Raw genomic sequence first — 13,191 nt, forward strand, 5'->3', positions numbered from 1 at the left:
TTTACTGCAATCTGATTTAGAAGTTAATACAATCCATGGGTCTATAACCACTGGAGTTGTAACAGAAGTACATGAGAACTGAGGTAATAAAATATACAATTTATAATTCTGAATTTCAGAATAAGAAACATGTGTCCATGATAAAATGTAAACATATCCCGTGTTTGACAAACAAATCAGTGGAATTTATATATCCCCCACTTTACTGACATATTGTAGGTGAAAATGTTTTTGGTTAAGAGAATAATAAAAATCAGAAAATGATTTAATCAAGGGGCCATAACTCTGCCAAAAAACCCCATTGCATTATTGCATGGAAAAGTGGCATGAAACATCAAGACAGACAAATCAAAATTAATATCCCTCTTTACCTGAACAATCGATCGTTAAGTAATGTTTCTAATTTTGGTCTGGCTTTTGGGTCTGGATGTAAACACTCATCTTGGATCCTCAGCTCAAACGTTTTTGTCATATCACCTACAGTACACAAAAATACACCCACATACAAATCAAACCATCCTTTATCATAATAGTGTTGTGATGAAACACCAGACACCATTAACCACTGATCCCATTAATATATACAACACCATTAACCTCTGATCCCATTAATATATATTATATACACCACCACGTACCTCTGATCCCATTAATATATATTATATACAACACCATTAACCTCTGATCCCATTAATATATATTATATACACCACCATTAACCTCTGATCCCATTAATATATATTATATACAACACCATTAACCTCTGATCCCATTAATATATATTATATACACCACCATGTACCTCTGATCCCATTAATATATATTATATACACCACCATGTACCTCTGATCCCATTAATATATATTATATACACCACCATGTACCTCTGATCCCATTAATATATATTATATACACCACCATGTACCTCTGATCCCATTAATATATATTATATACACCACCATGTACCTCTGATCCCATTAATATATATTATATACACCACCATGTACCTCTGATCCCATTAATATATATTATATATACCACCATTAACCTCTGATCCCATTAATATATATTATATACAACACCATGTACCTCTTATCCCATCAATATATATTATATACACCACCATTAACCTCTGATCCCATTAATATATATTATATACACCACCATTAACCTCTGATCCCATTAATGTATATTATATACACCACCATGTACCTCTGATCCCATTAATATATATTATATACAATGCCATTAACCTCTGATCCCATTAATATATATTATATATACCACCATTAACCTCTGATCCCATCAATATATATTATATACAACACCATGTACCTCTGATCCCATTAATATATATTATATACAACACCATGTACCTCTGATCCCATTAATATATATTATATATACCACCATTAACCTCTGATCCCATTAATATATATTATATACAACACCAATAACCTCTGATCCCATTAATACATATTATATATACCACCATTAACCTCTGATCCCATCAATATATATTATATACAACACCATTAACCTCTGATCCCATTAATATATATTATATACAACACCATTTATCTCTGATCCCATTAATATATATTATATACACCACCATGTACCTCTGATCCCATTAATATATATTATATATACAACACCATGTACCTCTGATCCCATTAATATATATTATATATACCACCATTAACCTCTGATCCCATCAATATATATTATATACACCACCATTAACCTCTGATCCCATTAATATATATTATATACAACACCATGTACCTCTGATCCCATTAATATATATTATATACAACACCATGTACCTCTGATCCCATTAATATATATTATATATACCACCATTAACCTCTGATCCCATTAATATATATTATATACAACACCATTAACCTCTGATCCCATTAATATATATTATATACACCACCATGTACCTCTGATCCCATTAATATATATTATATACACCACCATTAACCTCTGATCCCATTAATATATATTATATACACCACCATGTACCTCTGATCCCATTAATATATATTATATATACCACCATTAACCTCTGATCCCATTAATATATATTATATACAACACCATGTACCTCTGATCCCATTAATATATATTATATACAACACCAATAACCTCTGATCCCATTAATACATATTATATATACCACCATTAACCTCTGATCCCATCAATATATATTATATACAACACCATGTACCTCTGATCCCATTAATATATATTATATACAACACCATGTACCTCTGATCCCATTAATATATATTATATACACCACCATTAACCTCTGATCCCATTAATATATATTATATACACCACCATTAACCTCTGATCCCATTAATATATATTATATACAACACCATTTACCTCTGATCCCATTAATACATATTATATACACCACCATTAACCTCTGATCCCATTAATACATATTATATACACCACCATTAACCTTTGATCCCATTAATATATATTATATACACCACCATTAACCTCTGATCCCGTTAATATTAATATTATATACACCACCATGTACCTCTGATCCCATTAATATATATTATATACACCACCATGTACCTCTGATCCTATCTATATTATATACAACACCATGTACCTCTGATCCCATTAATATATATTATATACACCACCATTTACCTCTGATCCCATTAATATATATTATATACAACACCATTAACCTCTGATCCTATCTATATTATACAATGTAGTATATACAACACCAGACACCATTTGGCTTTGATCCCATTAATATATATCATATACATGTTCACAATGATATTTACCTGTGATCCCAATAATACATATATTATATACATGTACAGTGTACATCAATCTGTAAACTCAACTATATATATACTGTATATATTAAAATTATCTGGCTCTCTGCGCTTATTATATATGCTTTACTAACAAGTGTTTCTGAATTTATAATCTTTTTACATGTAATACATTATTGTATATAGTTTTACTCTATATATATAGGTCAAAGAAGTAATATTAACCGTAATAATCCAGGTAACACTGGCTCCTTGCAAAGATGTCTGCAGGATACGAACTACTTGAGATGTTAATATGGGGCAAAGAAGTCATTCTAACAGTGTGGACATGAAGAATGTCAAATTTTTCGAGGCAATCAATACAAATACAATCACACAATATACAAGAGATCCCAGAGGGATCTTGGCGCCCACCATTGAATGATCTTCATAGGTTCCATGTTAGATTGATCTTTTCTCTACTTTTCCCTTCATTTTACTAATCTGTGCAAATTGAGACATCCCTCCAGTATTTTTCAAACAAGGAAATCCTAGCTATATAAGAAAGAGAAGATAATGACTGTCTGTTTGCCAGGTTGTTTTCAGGACAGACTGGTCCAAAAATGCAATACAAGAAACCAAGGGGAACCTTCTTATGAAATTTGAGAAAGATCCATTCAGTACTTTGAGAAATAGAGATAACAAACTTCAATTGTAAAAATCCAAGATGGCGGTCTGTCGGCCATATTGTTTTCCAATTGATCTCAAAATGCAATTAGCATAACGAGGCACCAAGGGGAACCTCCATATGAAATTTCAGAAAGATCCATTCAGTACCTTCTCAGAAATAGTGATAACAAACTTAAATTGTCAAAATCCAAGATGGCTGCCTGTCGGCCGTGTTGTTTTCTGATTTGTCTCAAAACGCAATATGCATAACTAGGCACCAAGGGAAACTTACATTTGAAATTTGAGAAAGATCCATTCAGTACCTTCTCAGAAATAGTGATAACAAACTTCAATTGTCAAAATTCAAGATGGCTGCCTGTCGGCCATGTTGTGTTCTGATTGGTCTCAAAACGCAATATGCATAACTAGGCACCAAGGGAAACCTACATATGAAATTTCAGAAAGATCCATTCAGTACTTTCTCAGAAATAGTGATAACAAACTTAAATTGTCAAAATCCAAGATGGCTGCCTGTCGGCCATGTTGTTTTCTGATTGGTCTCAAAATGCAATATGCATAACTAGGCACTAAGGGAAACTTACATATGAAATTTGAGAAAGATTCCTTAAATACTTTCTCAGAAATAGTGATACCAAACTTGAATTGTCAAAATCCAAGATGGCTGCCTGTCGGCCATGTTGTTTTCTGATTGGTCTCAAATCGCAATATGCATAACTAGGCACCAAGGGGAACCTACTTATCAAATTTGAGAAAGATCCCTTCAGCATTTTTTCAGAAATAGCGATAACAAACTTCAATTGTCAAAATCCAAGATGGCTGCCTGTCGGCCATGTTGTTATCCGATTGGTCTCAAAACGCAATATGCATAACTAGGCACCAAGGGGAACCTACTTATGAAATTTGAGAAAGATCCCTTCAGCATTTTTTCAGAAATAGCGATAACAAACTTCAATTGTCAAAATCCAAGATGGCTGCCTGTCGGCCATGTTGTTATCCGATTGGTCTCAAATCGCAATATGCATAACTAGGCAACAAGGGGAACCTTCATATGAAATTTGAAAAAGATCCCTTCAGTACTTTCTCAGAAATAGCGATAACAAACTTCAATTGTCAAAATCCAAGATGGCTGCCTGTCGGCCATGTTGTTTTCCGATTGGTCTCAAAACGCAATTTGCATAACTAGGCACCAAGGGGAACCTTCATATGAAATTTGAGAAAGATCCCTTCAGTACTTTCTCAGAAATAGCAATAACAACTTCAATTGTCAAAATCCAAGATGGCTGCCTGTCGGCCATGTTGTTATCCGATTGGTCTCAAAACGCAATATGCATAACTAGGCACCAAGGGGAACCTTCATATGAAATTTGAGAAAGATCCCTTCAGTACTTTCTGAGAAATAGCGATAACAAGAATTGTTTACGGACGGAGGGACGGAGGGACGGAGGGACGGACGGACCACGGACCACGGACGCAGGGCGATTTGAATAGCCCACCATCTGATGATGGTGGGCTAATAAACAGTACTAGAAAATACAATAAGACATAGTAAGACTAGTGTTTTAGTAGTAGTTGAAATAACAACCATGAACCCTTCGGCTGGCGTGGGTCGAAGGCGGTGGCTAGCGCGACGCATGACGTTAATATATATTCTATGTAATTGGTCTTGTAATGATTCCCTTTTTAAGATTGATCACTTGGTGTTGTTCTTTTTTATGAAACCAGAACTTTAATATGAACAATTTGAGTTCATGACATATTCTTTGGTACAACAAACATTTCTTTTTTTTTCTTTCTTTGCTTTTTAATTTTTATTCTAAAAGTACTAACCATGGACTTATTCAAAGTAGCCTCACCTTCACGTTCCAAGCCATTTTCATTAGATTTAGTACTTTTAAATGTTGAAGATTTTTTCAGAATTCCAGGAGAATGGCCAAGTATATACAAGCCGTTTTGACAGAAAATAATTTGTTCATACTGTAGTTTGGATTTTATTTGATATGCCACAATGGTAATTTGTTCATACTGTAGTTTGGATTTTATTTGATATGCCACAATGGTAATTTGTTCATACTGTAGTTTGGATTTTATTTGATATGCCACAATGGTAATTTGTTCATACTGTAGTTTGGATTTTATTTGATATGCCACAATGGTAATTTGCTCATACTGTAGTTTGGATTTTATTTGATATGCCACTATGGAAGTTTGTTCTGAGGCATGTTTATATAAATCAGGGATTTTTTATACTTACCTAAGTCTTCAAGTTTTTCCAACAGTTCTTCCACCATCACACCAAATGCATACACATCTCTCGCAAAGGCCAGCTCTGGTACAGACCTCATATTCTCTTCCTGTCAACATAAACTTACTATTCATTATCTTGAAAGTTACTGTTTACATGAATGTACCCTTCATTAAGCTTCAAGCGTTTAAGAAGTACAGTATATAGATATATGTTAGAGTAAATACGCTCTAAGTATGGAAGGAGATATAATGGAATCCAGTCATTAATGGAATTCAGCAAACATCAGTACTAGGACCATTTCTGTTTGTGTTATACATCAATGATATGCCAGCTGTTACAAGCGTTGGAACGGAAACCTATCTTTTTGCTGATGACAAGAAAACATTCAGGTCAATAAAAAAATTGAACAAGATTACGCAATTCTACAGTAATATATTTTTGCAACAACAACGGTTAGATATCTGGCAGCTCCATCTGTGGACAGCACAAAAGCCGATACATTTAACTAAAAATGGAGGAAGGAAGACCATCTCAGAAAAGGATACTGGACTTTAACCATAGGTAATCAATTCACATTTGATAAGCACAGATGCAAAAAAGTGAATAAAGAAAATTCTATTAAAAGCAGAATAACATAAACAATGGAATACATGGCTATATAGTAAACTTTTATATATAGTAAACTGTTATATATAGTAAACTTTTATATATAGTAAACTGTTATATATAGTAAACTTTTATATATAGTAAACTTTTATATATAGCATTAGTCAGACCTCATAGTGAATTAGCAAATCGAGTTTGTTGTGCCTGCATGTGGAAAAACATGTAGTGGTTATTGAAATTGTTCAACATCGAGCAATGAAACAAGTACCAGGACTTTCAAATTTATCATTTACGGAATGTTTGCAGAAATTGGGATTGCAAACAATAATATATACAAGATCTGGTGGGGATATGATAGAAGTTTACAAAATTATTTCTGGACAATATGACTAAGAAGTCACTAACTTATTTACAGTTAAAGAATTTTCAACAACAAGTGGCCATAACTGCATAATACATGTATATAAAGAGATTTTAAAGTTGAATATAAGGAAATATTTGTTCACACTGAGAACAACTGACATGTGGAACAGCCTTCCATCGATGTTAGTCAACGCAATGTCACTTAAACAATTTGAGTACAAACTAGATGAACACTAGTAAAACCAACCACAGAAATATAGTTTAAAAAAAAAAGGTTCTATACGCTTTCAACACTAGAGTTATAATTATGTTTACTTACACTAAGAACTGACTTTCAAAGGATTGTAATATAAATCCTGTACATTTTATGTATACACTTGTATTGTCAGAATAAATCTGTGTATATAGTGCAGATCTATAGATTTATACTTTCAAGTGTTGAATTATATCTCACCCTAGACTGCTGAGATTTTATGATATTTTGGAAACTGGACTGGACCTAAACTTTTGAGAAGTATGCAACTTTTACCAAAAAATGACGAGTTTGAAAAGACGAAGAAAATCAAATTCAGACTTTCTCCCTTTTAACAAAATTTTACTACACCAAAATCAATTCGGTAATAGACACTTCCAACAAAAGCATCAGTTTTAAACACGAAAAAGGATTCAAACTTTTAATATCAATTTGGAACATTACAGGGCTAATTACTTTATTAACACAAGTGATTAAGTCTTTCAACCGACTCTTTATAATCAAAGTCCTTGCCAAATCCCTAACATATACATAAATATGCTTGTACATGTATATACCACACCAGGACATGGTACCAAGCCACAGTCTGTATATATGTTTTAGGCATCATCTACTGACAGATATTAACCATGGGATCAAAATCCAAAGTCCCTGTGATACTGTATAAAAGATGTACATTATATATATAGCTCCCCATGTTAACTGGTAACAAATTGTACCCTTTCTTCTGGTGCAATAGTCTTTGGACTTCTCTGTTTTCTGGCCGAAGTCAGGTACTGAGGGGTAGCATCTTCAAATTTACAGGCATGTTCCAAGCTTGCCAACTTCCACTGGCCCGTGTCGGTTACAGACACAGACTCCAGGCTGATGTTGTTGTGGCACATCCCAGCCTGATCGAAGTGCAGCAAAATATATCCATTACAATATAATGCATACTTTTTAAAAATTTTAGATCTAATTTTAGTTAAAACCTATAAATCTCATAACCTTTTTGTTTAACAATATATTGTTCATGTTATGATATTGTGACATAAGAGACATAATTACAGGGCTTACTTTGTGATATCTAGCAGTAGGCTACTCGGGCTGATAGGATTAAAACTCCAGGCCTAATCTTACAGTAGTATACATTGATGGAGTTAAAACTCTTTAAGGCCTTGTTAAACAGTAGTATATGTATACATTGATGGAGTTAATATTTTAGGCCTAGCTATATAGCAGTATATATATTCAGTTTGGTACAAGCGTGTGCCACACTTACTCTGGTAAATTCTAATGTCCATTTGATACAAACCTTTTCATGTAAGAAAGATAATCCTTCCAAAATGGAGAAGAGTCCAGCGCAGATTTCAATAGAGGAATGTGTCTCAATAAGACTGAGGACAGGGACAACTCTCTCAGCTATAACGTAACTATGACTGGACTGATCGCCAGAGGCAAGGAATCTCACAATACTGGGATGTCGTAAGCTTCTTAGATTCTAAAATGAAATTACAATTGCATTTAACAGAATTGATTGATAGCAACTGCAATAATTAATCTTTGCAGCAGAATATATATCAGGTATTGAATCTCACAGCATGATTCAACTGAATGAAGACAACACTAGTTAATCCAAAGTTTGTTTATGTTTTAGCAGCCTTTTATAAAAATCTTATAATGGCCAATCAGATTATTTAAAAGGCTGATAAAACTTCAGAAACCGCCCGATAAACCACAAATTTGTCACATAATGGTGCTAAACTGATATTAAGAGACTGGATGAAGCATACCAATCTAACATGACACCCTCAGACTATTTGCAAATGACAGCATCATATACAAAACAATACAAAACAAGACTGATGCCATTTAAATTACAACAAGACACATAGATAAACAAATGGAAACAAGATTAATTGATGACATTTCACCCTGACAAATGCAACATCATATCTACATCTAACAAACACACAAAAGTTAGATACCCATACAAACTCCACAACTACACATTACAACAAGTAAACACAAACAAATACTTAGGTATAACAAAACTAAATAAAACATTATAAATGGTACACACATATAAACAACATCACACCCAATACAAACAAATCACCAGGATTTAAAAAAAACCCACATCATACAAGGCCATCAAGTTTGGCAATGTACTATTCTTCCATATGGGTCCCTCAAAACATTGCCCTGCAGGTAGGGCGTAAACATTGTACCTGCTGCCCCCATTGCATGATCGTAAGAGGCGACTAAACTTGGGATCTTATCTTTTCTCTTCTTTCTTAACAAATTTCTTCTTCCTAATGTCTTCCTTGACAATGCCTCACTTTTGGCCTTTAGTTGTGCGTTCGCCGCTGTGAGGAAGGTTTTGGGTTCTGTCCCCTAGCCGAGACATACCAGAGTCTTTAAAAATGGTAGTTGCTACTCCTGCTTAGCGCTCAGCATATTTGGAGTGGGACGACTGGTTGGCCCGTTGTCAGTATAATGTGACCGGGTGGGGTGTGCTGCTGGGTGTCTTCGACAGTATACTCCAGTGAGATGCACTTTAAATCGGCAAAAGTTCCGGCCTATCACAAGGAGACTTAACACGAACATACCGCAGCCTCCCAAAACACACATCGCACGCACGGGAGGCCGTCCTTAAATGACCTTAGATGTTATTTTATAAAATCTTTCACAAATATGTGGCCATAGCTATAGGCTACACCAAAATCCCCCTTACCACGGACTCCAGGACAAGACAAGCACACCCTTACACATATAATCATCATTTTAGTGATGGACTCGATGTAAATATAGATCTGCTACCAAAGAACCTCCTCCTTTTTGAAGCAGTGCAATGCACCATATACTAGATCTAGAGCCTAAGAGGACTTCAAGGCACACATACTGTATATATAGTACTAGTTATTGAAGTCCTCGTATACAAATACTAGGTCTTCTTCTTATTTTGACTCTCCTCCGTCAATGATGACGATAATGGGAGTGTGGGGGTGCACAGGGGCGCTAATGAAAAAAGAGAGCCCAGAGGGAGTGGTTTTTTATATATATATAAATCAAACACAAATAATTTAACATTTTACCAGCGCCTCACGCCCTCAGCGCCCCATAATTGTCTGCATTGACGTAGTGGTTTCACGGTAAGATATAGGGCTCTAACGACACTCCGCCTGGGACAGGACATGATATCACATCAGTATCACCCGAACACTTATACCCTGTCGGTGTTATGTTTCGTCCCTGTCATCTCCCCTTATCCAAATGCAACAGGGTAACATGCATTTGAAGACAGACATGTAATACAATAATGCACAGTGAATCAGATGATACCCATTTGTCTTTAATTGTACCTTTACATTTCGTTGAAATAAATCTCTCATGGTCCGATCACAATTTTGATCTGACAATATTGTGATGAGAGAGTCATCCGCGAGCTGTCCGTGACGAAGAACCCAGGGACAAAACTCGTCCGACGTAGCTTCTTCTAGGTCACATCCATCTAATATGCTCGCCTCAGCCCCCATCACTGAGCATACGTCTGCCAATCTAACCAAACATCGACTATCAGATTAATATGACAGCAACACCTACTCTCTACTCTACGTACAAGAAAATGACACACAGAAACTTCCGGAAACGGTGATTGAGCAAGTAACTTAAAAACGGAAAGGGGTCGAAATTTCCGCCATGCATATAGGCTCCGTACTTTATTTATTTAATTTATATTTTTTTGTGCTTCAAAATTTCAGATACCAAGTAAATGATACAGGTCGTAAGAATAGCTCTACCGAGCAAAATTTGTATTGTTACAAAAACGATTCTAAATAAAATTTCTTGTATTTTGCAGGCTTGTACAAACGGCAAACATGAGCTCTGCAGTTCATGTTACTTCAGCATGCTATCATTTATCACAAAGATATCATAACATGCTATCATTTATCACAAAGATATCATAACATGTGATCATTTATCATGAATATATCATAACATGTGATCATTTATCACAAAGATATCATAACATGCTATCATTTATCACAAAGATATCATAACATGTGATCATTTATCACAAAGATATCATAACATGTGATCATTTATCATGAATATATCATAACATGCTATCATTTATCACAAAGATATCGTAACATATGATCATTTATCACAAAGATATCATAACATGTGATCATTTATCACAAAGATATCATAACATGTGATCATTTATCACAAAGATATCATAACATGTGATCATTTATCACAAAGATATCATAACATGCTATCATTTATCACAAAGATATCATAACATGCTATCACTTATCACAAAGATATCATAACATGCTATCACTTATCACAAAGATATCATAACATGTGATCATTTATCACAAAGATATCATAACATGCTATCATTTATCACAAAGATATCGTAACATGTGATCATTTATCACAAAGATATCATAACATGCTATCATTTATCACAAAGATATCATAACATGTGATCATTTATCACAAAGATATCATAACATGCTATCATTTATCACAAAGATATCATAACATATGATCATTTATCATGAATATATCATAACATGTGATCATTTATCACAAAGATATCATAACATGTGATCATTTAGCATGAATATATCATAACATGCTATCATTTATCACAAAGATATCATAACATGTGATCATTTATCACAAAGATATCATAACATGCTATCATTTATCACAAAGATATCATAACATGTGATCATTTATCACAAAGATATCGTAACATGTGATCATTTATCACAAAGATATCATAACATGTGATCATTTATCACAAAGATATCGTAACATGTGATCATTTATCATGAAGATATCATAACATGTGATCATTTATCATGAAGATATCGTAACATGTGATAATTTATCACAAAGATATCATAACATGTGGTCATTTATCACAAAGATATCATAACATGTGGTCATTTATCACAAAGATATCATAACATGCTATCATTTATCACAAAGATATCATAACATGCTATAATTTATCACAAAGATATCATAACATGTGATCATTTATCACAAAGATATCATAACATGTGGTCATTTATCACAAAGATATCATAACATATGATCATTTATCACAAAGATATCATAACATGCTATCATTTATCACAAAGATATCATAACATGTGATCATTTATCATGAATATATCATAACATGTGATCATTTATCACAAAGATATCATAACATGTGATCATTTATCATGAATATATCATAACATGTGATCATTTATCACAAAGATATCATAACATGTGATCATTTATCACAAAGATATCATAACATGCTATCATTTATCACAAAGATATCATAACATGTGATCATTTATCATGAATATATCATAACATGTGATCATTTATCACAAAGATATCATAACATGTGATCATTTATCACAAAGATATCATAACATGCTATCATTTATCACAAAGATATCATAACATGTGATCATTTATCATGAATATATCATAACATGTGATCATTTATCACAAAGATATCGTTACATGTGATCATTTATCACAAAGATATCGTAACATGTGATCATTTATCATGAATATATCATAACATGTGATCATTTATCACAAAGATATCATAACATGTGATCATTTATCACAAAGATATCATAACATGCTATCATTTATCACAAAGATATCATAACATGTGATCATTTATCATGAATATATCATAACATGTGATCATTTATCACAAAGATATCATAACATGTGATCATTTATCACAAAGATATCATAACATGTGATCATTTATCACAAAGATATCATAACATGTGATCATTTATCACAAAGATATCATAACATGCTATCATTTATCATGAATATATCATAACATGTGATCATTTATCACAAAGATATCGTTACATGTGATCATTTATCACAAAGATATCGTAACATGTGATCATTTATCATGAATATATCATAACATGTGATCAATTATCACAAAGGTATCATAACATGCTATCATTTATCATGAAGATATCATAACATGTGATCATTTATCATGAATATATCATAACATGTGATCATTTATCATGAATATATCATAACATGCTATCATTTATCACAAAGATATCGTAACATGTGGTCATTTATCACAAAGATATCATAACATGTGGTCATTTATCACAAAGATATCATAACATGCTATCATTTATCACAAAGATATCATAACATGCTATCATTTA

At 33.2% G+C, this 13,191-nt stretch overlaps 1 protein-coding gene across 1 annotated transcript in view; it reads right to left on the bottom strand.

Annotated features, from left to right (window-relative positions):
* The window catches only part of LOC117344179 (protein-associating with the carboxyl-terminal domain of ezrin-like), a 29,633-nt gene extending 19,043 nt beyond the window's left edge, over window positions 1-10,590 (bottom strand). The window contains exons 1-5 of the mRNA XM_033906838.1: window positions 10,309-10,590; window positions 8,259-8,444; window positions 7,684-7,854; window positions 5,749-5,848; window positions 372-477 (exon numbers count right to left, since the gene is read on the bottom strand). Coding sequence (XP_033762729.1) covers window positions 372-477; window positions 5,749-5,848; window positions 7,684-7,854; window positions 8,259-8,444; window positions 10,309-10,482 — 737 coding nt within the window. The 5' untranslated portion in view covers window positions 10,483-10,590. The remainder of the gene's footprint in view (window positions 1-371; window positions 478-5,748; window positions 5,849-7,683; window positions 7,855-8,258; window positions 8,445-10,308) is intronic.
* Window positions 10,591-13,191: the final 2,601 nt, after the last annotated feature.

Source organism: Pecten maximus, chromosome 2 (assembly GCF_902652985.1).
Source record: "Pecten maximus chromosome 2, xPecMax1.1, whole genome shotgun sequence".
In the NCBI taxonomy this organism is placed as follows: Eukaryota; Metazoa; Mollusca; class Bivalvia; order Pectinida; family Pectinidae; genus Pecten; species Pecten maximus.